Genomic DNA, 16,923 nt, shown 5'->3' with positions numbered 1-16,923 from the left:
TTAAAATATAAGGGCTGGAAGGGACCTGAAAGACCAGCATGTCAGAGTGTGGTCCATCTGCATCAGGATCACCAGGAAGACTTATTAAATGCAAATTCAGGAAGTATGTTCTGTGAAATTGCATTTAAAAATTCCCCAGTTACTACTAGATGCAGTAAGGTTAGAGTTCCTAACAGAAATCACAGTCTCTTCTTAGTGTTTTAATTTGGCAATTGGAATCATACAATCACAATAATTGGAGGAATTTTAAAAATGCAGCTTCCTAGGTCCCACTTCCTATGTATATTATCTGAAAGTCCCATTTTGTTTTTAAAGTTGTAAGGTGTCCTAAGGAGGTTCTGTTATACTAATCTTGAGGGGAAATTTGCTGGTAGTAAATGACATGAGGAGGAGAGAGAGCCTTTGTATTTTCTAGCTGTCTTGGTGAAAGCAGCAAATGCTTATTAGCATGCATTTCACACAATGTCCATGTGATTGTAAGAATTTAAAACTCTGACTCAAAGACCTAATAAAGGAGGTTAAATTTACTTTCTAAATTTGCTGCACAGATTGCTCATCTCTCCTTCCATCAATCTCCCTTCTCTTAGGCAAAATGTAGAATTTGATGCAGAGACATCTAAGTTACTGCATGAAGAAGAGCCATGCAGCCTGTCTGATTTCCTTGTTAACATTAGTTTATTGTTCAACAAAACATTTTGCACATTTGAGTTCTAGTTCTAAGCATATATGTGAAAGGGTCTTTGTGGGAAATGAAAAAAAAATCAAGTCACTTTCAACCTGAGATTTGAGGGACTAAACAGGAGGTAAATTCCTAAACATTGCTTACCATGTTCCCAAGCCTTTGCTGAAATTATTTAACTTTCAGTATTTTAGATTAATGACTAAAGACTTTATAATCAGAGATTCATGCTCAAAACATCCACCTTTCTGCATTGAAGGAACTTCAAAATTGAAGGAAGATGAGTATATAAATAGGAGTGAAGTGGGATGAATATGTAAGTAAGAATGAAGGCAAATGAACATATAAATATATGAAAGGGAATGAGTATATATGTAGGGATGGAGGAGGAGGATATGTCTACATCATTCAGAGCACCAAGGATAGGTCCTGCCCCAGTGGGATGAGTACTCTTCTAATCCTGATGTCTAGTTTGGCTCCCTATCAAGCTGTGACATGAGCATGAGATTTGAAACAGGGCTTTGGGAGGTCCATTAAGAAAATAAGAGGACCAACTAATGTCCTTTTTTCCCAGTCTTGATGAGGCACTGCCTCATTGAAGTCCTGATCCCTGACTCTAGGGGCTCCAGCATTGCTCTTGTGGTGAGGAAGTGATAGAGTTGAGTTGCTCACATATGAAGACTGAATAGCAGAGGTGATCAGGGCCAGAGAAAGGCAAACCCGATCCCTGTTGACTGAGCCTATTGACAGACCCCCATTCAGTTTGGTAGATGTTCCAGTCGTCTACCCCAAATTCGGTGGGGTCCATGTTGAGTTCACTAGGCAACAGAAGCTAGGATGGAAGAAGTGTGTGCAGGTGTTTATTGAAACCCTAGTTTGCTGAGAGCCATAGCCCAGTTGGAATAATGCCTGGCATTTTTGCCAGAACAGAGCAGTTGAGAGGTGACGCCAGCAAGCCATTGAGATGATGATGGTTATGTTAAGCTGTGTATTCAATTGTATGTTAGACCCCTGCTGTCCACCTCAGGCTACTTTGGAGTTCTCTCGGGGATTCCTGGGGAGTTCAAGTTGGTTGAGGAAGTGCCGGAGGAGGGATTTCCAGTTGGTGTGTGGTGTGTCCTGGGAGAAGGCATTTGCGGGAGTTCGGAAATAAAGTTTGTCCCTGCTTGAGTGGCTCCTGATTTTTGCCCAGCCAGACTGAGGCACTAATTTAGTAAACAGGCATGGGAAGGAGAAGGGAACAGGAATGGCAAGACAGGTGGAACTGTCTTTCAGCCTTAATGACAGCCCCCAGCTAGTGAGCAAGGATTTCTGGAGCCAGAATGACTGTTGAAAGCTGTTCCAGATTGGGCTGAAATTACTTGGTTTTTATATCAAGTGTTGGCAAATTTCTGCCTGTCAGCCAAATGCAGGTTGCCACCTGTATTTTTTTTTATTTTAATTTTTTTTATTTGTTCATTTCAGATATACAGGGCAGTAGCCACCTGTTTTGTTAACAAAGTTTTATTGGAACACAGCTACATCAATAATTTATTTATTGTCTACAGCTGTTTTCACACTACATTGGCACAGCTAAATAGTTGTGACGAAGACTGTGTGACCCATAAAGCCTCTAATATTTACTATCTAGCCCTTTATAGAAGACACTTGCTAGTCCCTGCTTTGTGTTCCCATGTTCATCAGCCACTAGGCATGGGCTTCCTGAGAAAGGGTGTGACTTTGAGCCCCATGGCTCTCTGCAGCTGAGGTGAATTCTGGATGGGTAAGGGCTGAGGGCTGTCTCATGAACCACTCACAGCAGGGGAGACAGCAGTTATTCAGTGAAGGGGAACCTGGGTAGGGCTCATGGTGGCCACCACAGTGGCCTAGAATAACTTCTCCACTTTGCTTACAATTTTATGGGTGAGGAAGACCTCAGATGGACAGTGTCTGACCTCTGTGGCCTCTGCTGGGATGGAAAATCCACTTGTAAGATGACTTTCTTGTAAAGTAATCCTAGGCCTCTTTTTCTGGGCATCTCTTCTTTCAGGGTTTCTCTATGTAGTGGGATAATCATACTTATTATGTCTTACATGAGGGCTCCACAAGCTGGGATTTTGAGGTCGCTTGGCCTGTGAAGGACCACCCCAGAGTTGGTACAGAGACACTTGTGCAGAATTGTATTGGCCAAAGTGGTCATGGACCTGCCCAGATTTGAGAGGTGGACCCATAGGTGCCACCTTTTAAGGGAGCATGGCAAAATCATGGCATGGGCATGCAAATGAGATCATGTTAACACCATCTTTACATGGCACAGAACACTACAGTGGGCAAAGCTGGACCAAAGCCAGGTCTCCCAGGACATGGGGCGGCTAACTGGGCAATTCCTTCCCAACTCTGGAGTCACTGCCATCACCTGGGTAGCTTGAAGTAACCATGTGTGAATAGGACACCTTGAGAATGGACTTTGCCCAGCACCAACCACATAGACCCTATTGCGAAACATTCCAGCACACCACTGTTGCTATGGGAGAATTTTTAGTTTGAAATTCACATGGGGACAGCAGCATTTATTGAGCACCAAGTGTGTCTATGTGTCCTGGAATCTCAGTATAACTCTATGAGGTACTGACTGGTTCCCTTTGTTTTAGAGAAGAGGAGCCTGAGTCTTGGTGAAGTTGAGCAACTCAGTAGGATTTGAATTGGGGTCTCTTTATTCTTGCTACCTTGCCTCACAGAGGCAGGAGCCAGGAGGAGAATGAGAGCTCTGCTCTGAAAAAAGAATAGGTTAGCAGTGAGGGACAAAAGGCAGCTAAAAAAGCTGGGTAGAGCCTGGGACCTGGGGTCAGAGGGCAGTGGGGCAGCCTGGGCAGGTGGGAAGGATTGGACAGTGGGGTCTGCATTTGAGCTTCTCTGCGAAGGGAAATCTCCCCTTCTCCTGTTCTTCCCTCCCCTCTCTCCTTCTCCTTCCTTCTGCCCCAGGGAAGCTCAGTGGTCAGGCCAGACCACTGGGCCAGCTAGAAGAGGAGAGGAAAAAAAGACTTTTTAGGAGCTCGTCTGAGGATGTACCAGTGTCCTACATGGATGATAGTCTCCTTTCTTTATCATTCCCAGTTTTTGGACTTGTGTCAGTCTTGGCAGTGTTTTATCTTTAATCCTTATAATACTCAAATAGGTCTTGTGGTTCCTCTTTGGTGGGAAAATGAGGCTCAGCGTGATGGGATACTTTTCAGGTTATAGAGCTAGCTGTAGCAGAATTAAGATTTGAACAGGCATGTGCTGATTCTGGACCACCCACACCACACTACCCTCAGTCTGAATGGGCACAGAGAACACCGGAGAGGGCTGGACAAGCAAAGGGGCAACGGGACTTCATTCATGGGGTAGTTTAGTTTGTATTTTCTCATCTTTTCTTTCTACCCAACCCCCTACCCCCAACAAATGGAAGGATTCCCTCTCCTCCTATTGTTTAACAGTAATAAAAAAGATACAAAAAGGGTTTTGCATTGTTGAGCTGGGAGACAGTATAGGGGATGTGGCCAAAGATGTAGCAGAAAGGAGAAGGCAGGGTGGAGGGTGCAAGGAGGAGAGCTAGGCCACCCCATGATCAGGGTCCATACTCTCTGCAGGCCTCTGCTGCCCACATGAGCTCCTGGATTTCCTGGCTGGGCTCAGGCCCTGAGGTGTCCTTTGGGAAGGAGGCCTGTGGTCTACAGGAGGGCTTCCTGCTTTTGCCAGGCCATTGAGGGTAAAGTTCCATGGTTCATAGTGTCACCTCACCCTGTGGGTAAATCATAGGAATGCTTTGCAGAAGGAGTATGGAATTAACCATGGAAAAATGGTTCTCAGTTTTGGGGGATTTATTAAAAATGCTGTTTCTTGGTCCTACTTTTTTGGGGCGAGGGGATTTTACTTGGGATTGAACCCTGTCACCCATGCTAGGCAAGTGCTTTACCACTGAGCTACCTCCCCACCTCTTCCTGGTTCCCACTCTTGGAAACCTTCATGCAGGAGGTTGGAAGGGAAGCCCAAAAACCTACATTTCTCAAGGCATCCCTGTATAGGTTTGATACCAGTGGACCCTGGGCTATACATGCTAAGACAGACACTGACTTGGAGGGTGCAAGGGTGGTATATGGCTGTGGGATCGGGCTCCAAATTCCTCAATAGGACACCCATAGCACTAGAATTAACAAATAGAATCAACAAATGGGACTTACTCAAACTAAAAAGTTTTTTCTCAGCAAAAGAAACAATAAGAGAGATAAACAGGGAGCCTACATCCTGGGAACAAATCTTTACTCCACACACTTCAGATAGAGCCCTAATAACCAGAATATACAAAGAACTCAAAAAATTAGACAATATGATAACAAATAACCCAATCAATAAATGGGCCAAGGACCTGAACAGACACTTCTCAGAGGAGGACATACAATCAATCAACAAGTACATGAAAAAATGCTCACCATCGCTAGCAGTCAGAGAAATGCAAATCAAAACTACCCTAAGATACCATTTCACTCCAGTAAGACTGGCAGCCATTAGGAAGTCAAACAACAATAAGTGCTGGAGAGGATGCGGGGAAAAGGGCACTCTTGTTCATTGCTGGTGGGACTGCAAATTGGTGCAGCCAATCTGGAAAGCAGTATGGAGATTTCTCGGAAAGCTGGGAATGGAACCACCATTTGACCCAGCTATTCCCCTTCTCTGTCTATTCCCTAAAGCCCTAACAAGAGCATGCTACAGGGACACTGCTACATCGATGTTCATAGCAGCTCAATTCACGATAGCAAGACTGTGGAACCAGCCTAGATGCCCTTCAATAGATGAATGGATAAAAAAATGTGGCATTTATATACTATGGAGTATTATTCTGCATTAAAAAATGACAAAATCATAGAATTTGGAGGGAAATGGATGGCATTAGAGCAAATTATGCTAAGTGAAGCTAGTCAATATTTAAAAAAACAAATACCAAATGACTCCTTTGATATAAGGGGAGTAAACAAGGACAGGGTAGGGACGAAGAGCTTGAGAAGAAGATTTACATTAAACAGGGATGAGAGGTGGGAGGGAAAGGGAGTGAGAAGGGAAATTGCATGGAAATGGAAGGCGATCCTCAGGGTTATACAAAATGTCATATAAGAGGAAAGAAGGGGTAAGACAAGTTAATACAAATGGAAGAAATGATTTACAGTAGAAGGGGTAGAGAGAGAAAAGGGGAGGGGAGGGGAGGGGAGGGGGGATAGTAGAGAATAGGACAGACAGCAGAATACATCAGAATCTAGAAAGGCAATATGTCAATCAATGGAAGGGAAACTGATGTGATACAGCAATCTGTATACGGGGTAAAAGCGGGAGTACATAATCCACTTGAATCAAACCGTGTAATATGATGTATTAAGAACTATGTAATGTTATGAACGACCAATAAAAAAAAAATAAAATTATGTACAGATAAAAAAAAAAAAAAAGAAACCACACTTTTGTAATTATTGCTTCATTTCATGAACACCCATTTTCTTACTCTGGATGTAGAAGCAGTAGGTATAATGTTTATGGAGCTGTCTTGCTGAAAGAAAGATAAAGAAAACAGCAGTTATGTGCATAATTACACTTAATTATTGTGTTGTGAATATATGGGTAAACTTGATGAAGATTAAATTATATGAACTCTTATTAAAAGTTCTTTGTTATTTGCCATTAATCACCACTGTGAATTTTTAAAGGAAGTTTGCTTTTTTATTTACTGGATAGAAAAGTTTTGAGTTTTTGCTTTCTGCCTGGTAGTGTGCAGGGGAAGGTAAAATAGTGTTCAGCAGCTGGTAGGACTGACAACTTTCCTGCACAGACATACAGTCTGGCCAAGGAGATAGACTAAATCAATCCTCTCAACCAGTTACACACATTTTAGTTTTGTCTAAGTTTATTTTTATTAAGTAAAGTCATCTTATTCATTGAAAAATCACATTTATAAACACATTATTTACATATAAACAAATACTAAACAAAAATATTCTTGTGAGATCACATATTCTGGTTGGGTTGGGAAAAAAAAAACGATTAACATACAGATTATATACCTACTAGGTACTAATTGAGATAGGATATCCTGTTCAAAGGTGGCATGTGGCTTTTTTCCATTAGTGAGTTAAGACTTCTAAGTATGTTTAATTAAGATGTTTAAAAGATACTTTGATCCCCCCAGCTAACAATCTTTTGTCTCTGCTTTGTCCCTTCATTTGTAAAACACGGCACATTAGGAAAGTGGTTCTCAAGTGCTTACAAGCACTATATGAATGCAGAATTCCCACAGAATATTCCGAGAATTTGTGGTTTCACAGCAAGATATGATTTCAGCACATTTTCATGCTATCTTGTTTAAAATTTGAGTATGCTGATAGTCTATGAGAGAATGTGTCACTGTGAAACAGAACTGTCATCTCCAACCTCTACTTCTGGGTTCTCAGTGTTGCAGGTGGCGAACTCTTTGACTTCTTAGCTGAAAAAGAATCTTTGACTGAAGAGGAAGCAACTGAATTTCTCAAACAAATTCTCAATGGTGTTTGCTACCTGCACTCCCTCCAGATTGCCCACTTTGATCTTAAGGTATGTTTCCTGAGCATATAGGCCAGATGGAAGCTTTAGCTGGCAGGGGCAGAGGCAGGGGTGGGGGTGGGGGATGTGGAGGCGTTGTTTGCCAAGAAAAATTGAGGCATCTGAAAGAGTATATATTTTTTTTCCTGTATGGGTTTAACAAATGAAGTTATTAATATAAATCAGCAAGCTACTGTGGGATGCCTAACTTTTTAGTGGGATAGAGGCTTAAGGTAAATAATTACATTCAAGAATCCTTGGGAAAGACTTGAGAGTTCTTACCAGCCAGGCCTTTAAGCAAGGGGGGTGCTCTTGGTGACCAGGTTATTGAAGTCTGGAGAGGCCAGTGGTTGGCACAATTTTAATCCTCCTGCGGCTGTGAGCATGAAGAAGTTGTCCTGAGCTCTACTTTCCTTTTGATGAAATGTTGTGGCCTGAAGATGTCACTGATTACCAATCTAAACCCAATTCTGAGATTAGCCAATTAGGGTCTTTACCTGCCTGGAGACAAGCTATTATGGGAGATTAAAAAACATATGTCTTTCTCAGAGGCTTGCTTCCTTTGAAAAAAGAAGACACACAGAGGCCATGGAAAGTAACACTGTTAGATTCAAGTTCTGGCTCAAGAAGTGAGAAGAGATGTGGCAAAGTATAATTCAGATCCTTGGAGCTAGGATGAAACTTTAAGAGGAGGGAGGATTTTTCTCCATATTTATGATAGCAGAGCTATCAAGGACCTATCTGTATCCCCCACTCCCAATACTCACTGATATACTCCCCAAAGGTGGCTTGTCGCAAACACCTGTGTTTCTCTGCTTGATGTCTTGTTTTTTGCTCTGGGAGCTGGAAATGTCACAGAGTAAATCCCACAGAGCAGCAGTAGAGAATGGGAGATAGTGGGTAAAGACTCCAACACCTTCCTTCTTCAGTCAGAATGACCCTGACTTCTACTTTTTCTCCCTTGTTGCCCAGAAGGATTATGTTCTTGTCATCCCCACCTTGATAAGACACCTTGTACTGCTTCCTTCTGTTTCCTGCCTCCTCGTCCCCACAATACCACTTATACCCAAATCCTTGTCTGAGGCTTGCTTCTGGAAGAACCCAAACCAAAATATCTGTTTTCCCAGAAATTCTCCTTCAACTCCCCTTCTCTGCTAATTTTTTTTTTAGTTTTTTTTTTAAAGAGTAAGTAAGAACTGTTTTGCCTTCTTATCTTTAGCATCATAACATGTAATAGCTTTTTTCCCCTCTTTTTTTTAAAGCCTGAGAACATAATGCTTTTGGATAGAAACGTCCCTAAACCTCGGATCAAGATTATCGACTTTGGCTTGGCCCATAAAATTGACTTTGGAAATGAATTCAAGAACATATTTGGGACACCAGAGTTTGTTGGTAAATTTCCTTGTTCCTTTGGTTATTTTTGTCTCATGAACATGATGCTGGCAGAATTTCCCCAGCTCTAAGATTATTTCCCTGGTCCATCATATCTTTGGTTGTCACATGAAGATAGAATCCCTTGGTTTGCTGTCTTTCCAATCTAAATGAATGTTTATTTCTTCTTAGCTCCTGAGATAGTCAACTATGAACCTCTTGGTCTTGAGGCGGATATGTGGTAAGGAACATATCCTTGCTGCTATTATCTTTCTGATTTATTTTACTGTTTTTCTGACATGTTTTTTTGTTTTGCTTTTGTGTCTAGGAGTATTGGGGTAATAACTTATATTCTGTAAGTACCAGAATTCACAACTTGAATTCATTCCTTTTCTTTGAGACCATATGTTTAATTAACCATTAAATGTGCCATGTTGATCTCTTCAGCTTGTACATGCTCTTTATATAAACATATTCATTTTACCCCCCCTAAACATGTTTAGTTTATACTAATTAAACATTTTCTCCTGATTTGGAATAAATCATCAGAAATGGCAGCATAATCACTGTAAAAAAAGCATGGCTGTCCATCACTGCTGAGAAAATAGAAGAGTTGTTTTAAAAACTACTAGATGCTGTTTTAAATTAACTTTTTCAATGAATTCTTTGCCTTAAACTGGAGCTTTGTTCATGACAGTTGAATGCCTCATGGAATGTAATTCTTTTTTTTTTTTTTGGTACTAGAGATTGAAACGAGAGGTACTTAATTATTGAACCACACCCCCAGCCTTTATTTTTTATTTTGAGACAGGGTCCTGTTAAGTTGCTTAGTGCCTCATTAAATTACTGATGTTGGCCTCCAACTTGCAATCCTCCTCTGTCAGCCTCTGGATTGCAGATGTGTGCCACCATGCCCAGCATGGAATGTTATTCTAAAGTCACTCCCAAGCACCAGATTCTAATTGTACCTCATGCTCCCCTAATCAGCTGTTGTAGGAGCAAAAATAACAACACAAGAAGCAATCATTGATCTGTGTTTCACTTCATTTTTAACAGCCTAAGTGGGGCCTCCCCATTTCTTGGAGACACTAAGCAAGAAACATTAGCAAATGTATCTGCTGTCAACTATGAATTTGAGGATGAGTACTTCAGTAACACCAGTGCCCTAGCCAAAGATTTCATCAGAAGACTTCTGGTCAAGGATCCAAAGTGAGTGTCTACAATTTCTGTAAGGTGCTTGGCTCCAGGCTCTGCTAGCCAAGGGCCAGCATCTGTCCCATGTACATAGCCACTTTTTATCAGACCCTGGTTGTTCTACCTGCTGAAGGGAAGTATGACATGTGAAATGCTTCAGAAAGTAAAATCAGGGCCCACCTGCTTATTTGGCCTAAAAGGTACAATGAAATAATCGAAATAAGGCAACTATTGTTTTTGGCATTTTCTATGAAGCAGGCCCTGAACTGCATTTTTCAGAATGTCTATCTGCTTGCTAGGCCGAGTCAGCTTGGAAATAACCTTAGTGTTTGCTGTTGTGGTCACAGAATTTTTTTTCTTCCTCTCTTGCCCTCCCTCAAAGGAAGAGAATGACAATTCAAGATAGTTTGCAGCATCCTTGGATCAAGGCAAGTTGCATATTATGTTGCTGTTTTAATAATTTTTAAAGCAATTTGGTTTAGGCATTCTAGAATTCAGTTGACCTACAGTGTCACCAACCACAGATCATACCTGCAGTGTTAGGTGTGCTATGATGCCATATTTTAAGACTACTGATTAGAGAAATGAGCTATTATATAGTAGGATTGGAAAAGGTCAAGTCCACTCAATAGTCACATTTAATTTTGGTGGGTGATTGTCCAGACAGTACATTTTTAAAAATTTGCATTAATTTTTAGCATGTAAATATCATATAAGATCTGTATTTCTAGCTTCTCTTGAAAAGTTTGAAGATTTACCAACAATGAGCCCTCTTTCTACATGGCCATGGAAATGACACTGCTGCCTTTTGTCAGTGCATGTGGTTACCTGTTGGCATATGATGCCTTTGCATTACCTACCTACTTGGCGTTTGGGTTAAAGGAACTGAATTTGCTTCAAACTAAGACAGAAAGGACTAAGGTTTGGGGATGTTTGTCAGCTTTCCAATACTGTGATGAAATCCCTGAGAAAATGGACTTATAAGGAGAAAAATTTTATTTTGGTTCATGGTTTCAGTCCATGGTTAGTTGATTCCATTGTGTATAGATGGGTGGCAGAGCAAAGCTGTTCACCTCATAGGGGCTGAAATGCAGAGAGAGGGAAAGAAATGGCAGGGCTTCAATATCTTCTCCAAGGGCACGCCCCCAATGATCTAATGTCCTATAACAAGGTCCTACCTCCTAAAAATTTCACTACCTCCCAATAGTTCCACAAGTTGGCGATCAAGCCTTTAGCATATGAATCTTTGGAGGCATTTAAGATCTGAATCATAATGGGGGGATATGATAGTTACCTAATAAAATCATAGAACCAATAAGTGAGTATTTGTAGAAGTTAGTTTGGGGCCAGTAGAAAACTTTTTTGCCTTTTTGTGCTCCCAACAGTTTTCTGGATTGCCTCTCTCAGAGGTAGAGTCTCCTACCAAATACTCCTGTTGAACAAGGTGCAGCAGAAAGAATTCAAATGCTATAGGAAAAGCCAAATTTGCACACTTTGGAAGTTGCTCTTAGTTTACAGTTACTTGATGATACTCAGGTTTAAACACTTCATAATATTAGCTACTGCTTGACTCTTGCCATTCCCAAACTGTCATTGTGGAAAGTTGTAATTTAACTTGGCTCCAAACTCAATTTCTCACCATGATTCAGTTTTATGGCTCATATATAAAACTTTCAGCCATAGAATTAGCCTGCTGAGATGAGGTTCCTAGATCTTGCATGTTTTCCCAGCTTGTTGTGCTATTTTAGGAAGGTGAATGTGTAAGCCTGTTTGGAAAAGTGAGAGGTTTTAAAAAGTTGTCACATAACCCATTTCTGTAATTAGAGACCTCTAATTTTTTTTTGAACTTTCTTTTTAGCCTAAAGATACGCAACAGGCACTTAGTAGAAAAGCATCTGCAGTAAATATGGAGAAGTTTAAGAAGTTTGCAGCCCGAAAAAAATGGAAAGTAAGATTGTCTGGGGGATTAATAAATTCTGTTTCTTCAGCATAGCTCTGTTTTGTCAAGTCTCATTTCTTCCATAACCAGCAACTGGAACATACATCCATTTTTAAAAAAATTTAATCTGTAATATTCAACTCCATTATATTATTTTCAAAGGCAAGAAAAATTCATAGTTTAGTCCTGTTTAATTTTTTCAAATGCAATTTTGCATTTTTTTAATCAAAATCATTCCTAAGGCATTTTCATATTATTACTATAAAAATTAGTGAAGTCTTTTTCTAAATAAGATAGATACACCAAGCCACATTTTAAATAAATGTATTCTTTAGCACAATGGCATTGCGTTTATAGCAGCACAGGTGCAAATGGTTCTCTAAATCCAGCCTTACTGTAAGTGGTTGGGTGGGGCCAGGAGCATTTGCAGTGTGGCCTCTTCCACTTCTTCAATCTGTATGAGACACTGGTTCAGAAATCCTTAAAACAGTCAAAGTTCAAGTTTCAGAAAGTGATAGGATGGGTTTCTGTGCCCAGGGTGATGTCAATACCAGAGGAAGCAAGGATTGCTGTGTCTTGCCAGCCCTGGGCCATCAGTATATCTCACGTTCACACCTACTGAATTTTGGGTGCTTCAATAGGGATGAGAACCACAGCACTAAATTTTGAATGAAGAGTGAGACTTACAATGTAAAGAGAACCACCTTAAGTTTCATTCTCTCCCTCCCCCTACCCCCACCTCTCATTCTTACTTGTTCTTTGAGAATAAATATGGAGATCTTTGTCTTAGAGACTAAAGACATTATCTACCATTATTACTCATATGGGCTGACAGGCTCAGAGCAAGGCCATCACATACTACACTTCTCTGAGTGGGGACATCCAGGGTTTTTTCAGGGTTCAATCGTATTCCTTACAGAATAGAGAATTAAGTGAGGAGAGAGAAGAGATGTGGAATATCCAATTCTGAAGCTTAATAATGAAATTCAAAAGGAGAATCACTCTATTCTGTTGTCTTGATTTATAAGAACTTCAGATTATTCTTCAGGCAGATTACAGTCTAACTAACTGTGGGATCACCCACCTGGAGAATGTGTGCTGTCAGCAGTGAACACTATCTCAATGACTTTGTCATTTGCACTAATTTGAGCATTGTTACATAAGTTATTTTTTTCTCCTCTCCTCCTGATATTTTTCTTTTTTTTTTTTTAAAGCAATCTGTTCGCTTGATATCACTGTGCCAAAGATTATCCAGATCATTCTTGTCCAGAAGTAACATGAGTGTTGCCAGAAGCGATGATACTCTGGTAAGCAAACCTGTTTGCCCTGGTGAACTTGTTTTTTAGTTCTGTGTATTTAGGATGTTTAGATTGTTCTGTTTGTTTAGCAGCTTAGAAGACATGAAATCATGGAAATGCCAGGCCTGTTCTTATTCCTCTCGAGACGGATGATTTTGGCCCCTTGTGGCTTCTTTCTTCCTCTTTTCACTTGGATTTGGTTGGCACTATCCTCACTCCCAGTTCTGCTCCCTCTATATCACTACTCCCCACACAACACTTGCACGTTACATACCCGTGCACATGACATACACACATGCACACACTTAAAGAGACACACACTCTAATAAGTAGAAGAGGAAAGAGCTTATTCTGATTTTCATGAACTAAAATGAAGGCCCTCAGCTGCCACTGACCTGGAGAACTTGGGATCATAGTGGTACAGATAGGGCAGACCATCTTCCCTCAGCAAGCCTAGGATACAGTGCTGCTTGCTGACATGCCAGGGTAGACCAGAAGGTCTTGATTTATTGGTACTGCACTGAGGCCCTTGAGAAAGGCAACTCACTTCTTTTTCCCAATCAAAACTGAAACCTAACCACTCATGAGCTCTTCAGATATGACTAGACACATCTGAATTCAGCAAGACTTTCCCTGATAGTTAAACAACAGGGCTTTGTTAACTCTGGAGGTAAAGTGGACTCCAGGAAAGGCAGACAGTTTGGTGGGAACTCCCGTGCTCTGTAACTAAATAGTCAGCATTTCCAGGGTGGAAATCTGTACACCAAAGGCATGCATCACATATTAGCACATACTAACTCTTTTCTTTTCCCCTGAAGGTGGTAGGTTCACTGGGGGCTACAGGTCTAGTTTTATAAGGAGTAAAAAGAGATAGGGGATGTTAAAAAAATAAAAGGAAGTAGGAGAAAGGTAAGTTAGGAAGAGGGAGAAGGGAGAAGAAGAGGAAGGTTTCCTTGGGAATATTCAGAAGACATTCCCAACTGTGAATTTAACTATGAACGGACAACTATGAATATAAGTAAGTTAAAGGGAATGAATAAAGATTGCAAATTTTAATGACCCTGAATAACCAGTGAGGAGAAAATACATGTGAAAAGTTTAGGGTAGGAGAGGGACCACGTTAGGGAGATCCCTTTCTAGAATCCAGATTCTCTGTCATTTCCATATTTTGCTAATCATGGGGAAAAGTATAAAACTCTCCTACTCCTTTAATACCCCCATTTCTCTTGATTTTCAACCCCATGCAGGTGAATCTTGGTTATCAATTTGGAATGTGATAGAAAAGCAAAACCAATGGCATCCTTAGATACGTTTTCTATACAAATATTACTAAAACCCCTCAGAGTTTGTTTGGATTCAGATCCAAAGAAAAGAGAGTGAGTTCAGAGAACTGCTTTCATTTTGCCCTCACAAGCAGAGACTTAGCTTCTGTGGATAGACTTCTCCAGATTTGAAATTTCAGTAGCCACACCTAAATATTAATAGTCCAGATATTTATTCGGGATTTTTCTAGCTTATTCCTTGGCTTTAATGCACCACGTTTTGGAAAGAAAATTTCTGGTAAGAAAATTAACAAAGAAGAATTGAACAAATTTGTCATTCAACATTGTGTAGTTATTTTTCCTTTGTAATTAGGAATGTGGCCATTAACTGTTTTCTGGTCCCTTTTTTTTTTAAATGTTTCTCCCCATTAGAGCTAACATTTTTTTTGTAAAATTGTGACCATCTATCAGAGAATTTTGATATGTTATTTTAGAACTAGAGAAGGAAGACATTTGAGTGATCAAAAAATGATGTCTATAATTACAAATTGAAGACTTATTTTATGCTAAGATACTATTTTGTTTGTTCTATAGTTTTTCTTTTTTCATATCCAGGAAGAAAGTTTATATTATACCCTTAGTTCTCCATGACACTTTCTGGTTCTCTATTTTGATAGATTCTTCAGGATAAAAACAAAGGGTTTTTTGTCATAATCATTTTTGGAAATCTGAACTTTTGAAAGCTGTTTTGCTCCCTAGGTTACAATGCAGGTGGCATTAGGCTCCAGTCAAAAGTAGATGGGATTAACTTGCAGCACAGAAAGAGCAAAAAGTCACTTCTCAGGTCCCTTCATGACCATGTATATTAGAGAATGAAAAGCCTCAATTTCTTTGGATGAACCTTTTATGCTGATAGGAGGTTCATCCAGAAGAAATTGAGGCCTCTAATGTTATTGTCTCAAGTCACCATGGTACATGACCAGAAAGCTAACTCTCCATCCTTGATGTCTTTCCTAGGATGAGGAGGACTCCTTTGTAATGAAAGCCATCATCCATGCCATCAATGACGACAATGTCCCAGGCCTGCAGCACCTGCTGGGATCATTGTCCAACTATGATGTTAACCAACCAAACAAGGTCTGATTATCTTCTACCTGCGTGGTGGAGCAGTAGACCCCAATTAAGTTTGGAAAGACCCCAGCAGCTTCTCCATTCTCCCTTACAATTGGAAACTCTATACTGTGGGAAAACTCACTTTATGAGCTGCAAATGAAGTCTTCTTGCATTGAGGATCTGCTTCCATTCCCCTACTGCAACCCCACCCATGAAATCTTGTATCTTCTTATCTGGCACATGGCAATGTCACCTTTGATTGTGAATCCAAAAGAGGAAGGGCATCTTGTCCTCCTGACCCTCTTCCCTTCTCTTCAGCAATAGTAATTCTGTGTTCTTGAGGTCTGGGAATAGGGTGTGGGGACAACAGTGATAGGATAGGGCTTTTCCTTTTTTACTAAACCTGAAAATCTTGTGTGTGTGTATGTGTGTGTGTGTGTGTGTGTGTGTGTGTGTGTGTATATATATATATATATATATATATATATTTTATGTATTTCAGCATGGGACACCTCCATTGCTCATTGCTGCTGGCTGTGGGAATATTCAAATACTACAGTTACTTATCAAACGAGGCTCAAGAATTGATGTCCAAGATAAGGTCATAATTTTGTTTTATTGAAAATGGATTCATTTATTAAGTATTTAAAATTGTCTCCTAATTGTAGGGGTAATAGAGAAAAAATGTATGCCTATTTCTTAGTTTTCTATCAAGGAAGCTGAACTGCTTAAGCTGCCTGTGTAATATCACACATTTATCTCCCCTTTGTTCTGTGCTAGCATCAGCATTTCTTTGTACCCTCCTCAGATTTCACTCCTTACTGATCAAATTTATTTAACAGTGTTAGATCTCACCTTTGGAAAACAATTTATTTTCTAGTTAATCTAATTAGAAGTGCACTTGCTTGCATATTTATTAAGGCAACCAAATAAGAATGATACACTTTGAGGTATACATTGCATTAGAAGTGCAGACACAGTTGAGTAACAGGTGATCATCATTACTGTCAATCTGTCATTAGCGTTCTTACACATTCAACAGAACTATAAATGGATTAAATTTGACCCTTTACAGTATAGTCATATTCCTTGGGTTCTGTATCCACAGATTCAACCAACTATGGATCAAAAATATTTGTTAAAAATTTTTCAGAAAGTTTTTCTTGTCTTTATTCTCCAAATAATACAGTATAAAACTTTTTCTTGGTATTTATATTCTGTTATTATAAATGTGATCTAGAGATGATTTAAAATATATGGGAGGATGTACACAGATTCTACATGAATACCACACCATTTTATGTAAACAATTTGACCATCCATGAATTTTGGTGTGGGCCCAGAATCCTAGATAAAATCTTACTCAGATACAGAGATCTTACTGTACAAGAAATTCTAACCAGGGGTTGAAATAAGGGTTTTTAAAAAAGAAAACCAATTTGTTTTTTTTTAACTTTGAAACAATTTTAGATTTATGGAAAATGTTGT

General features: G+C 39.9%; 1 protein-coding gene across 1 annotated transcript in view; it reads left to right on the top strand.

Annotated features, from left to right (window-relative positions):
- Window positions 1–16,923, top strand: part of Dapk1 (death associated protein kinase 1) — a 179,691-nt gene that overhangs the window by 117,755 nt on the left and 45,013 nt on the right. The window contains exons 4-13 of the mRNA XM_026404465.2: window positions 7,132–7,270; window positions 8,521–8,650; window positions 8,822–8,870; window positions 8,958–8,984; window positions 9,686–9,838; window positions 10,206–10,251; window positions 11,682–11,771; window positions 12,977–13,069; window positions 15,340–15,459; window positions 15,938–16,036. Of these exons, the coding sequence (XP_026260250.1) occupies window positions 7,132–7,270; window positions 8,521–8,650; window positions 8,822–8,870; window positions 8,958–8,984; window positions 9,686–9,838; window positions 10,206–10,251; window positions 11,682–11,771; window positions 12,977–13,069; window positions 15,340–15,459; window positions 15,938–16,036 (946 nt within the window). The remainder of the gene's footprint in view (window positions 1–7,131; window positions 7,271–8,520; window positions 8,651–8,821; window positions 8,871–8,957; window positions 8,985–9,685; window positions 9,839–10,205; window positions 10,252–11,681; window positions 11,772–12,976; window positions 13,070–15,339; window positions 15,460–15,937; window positions 16,037–16,923) is intronic.

The sequence above is a fragment of the Urocitellus parryii genome, chromosome 4 (genome assembly GCF_045843805.1).
Source record: "Urocitellus parryii isolate mUroPar1 chromosome 4, mUroPar1.hap1, whole genome shotgun sequence".
NCBI lineage: Eukaryota > Metazoa > Chordata > Mammalia > Rodentia > Sciuridae > Urocitellus > Urocitellus parryii.
This window is presented reverse-complemented; position numbering and strand designations above follow the sequence as displayed.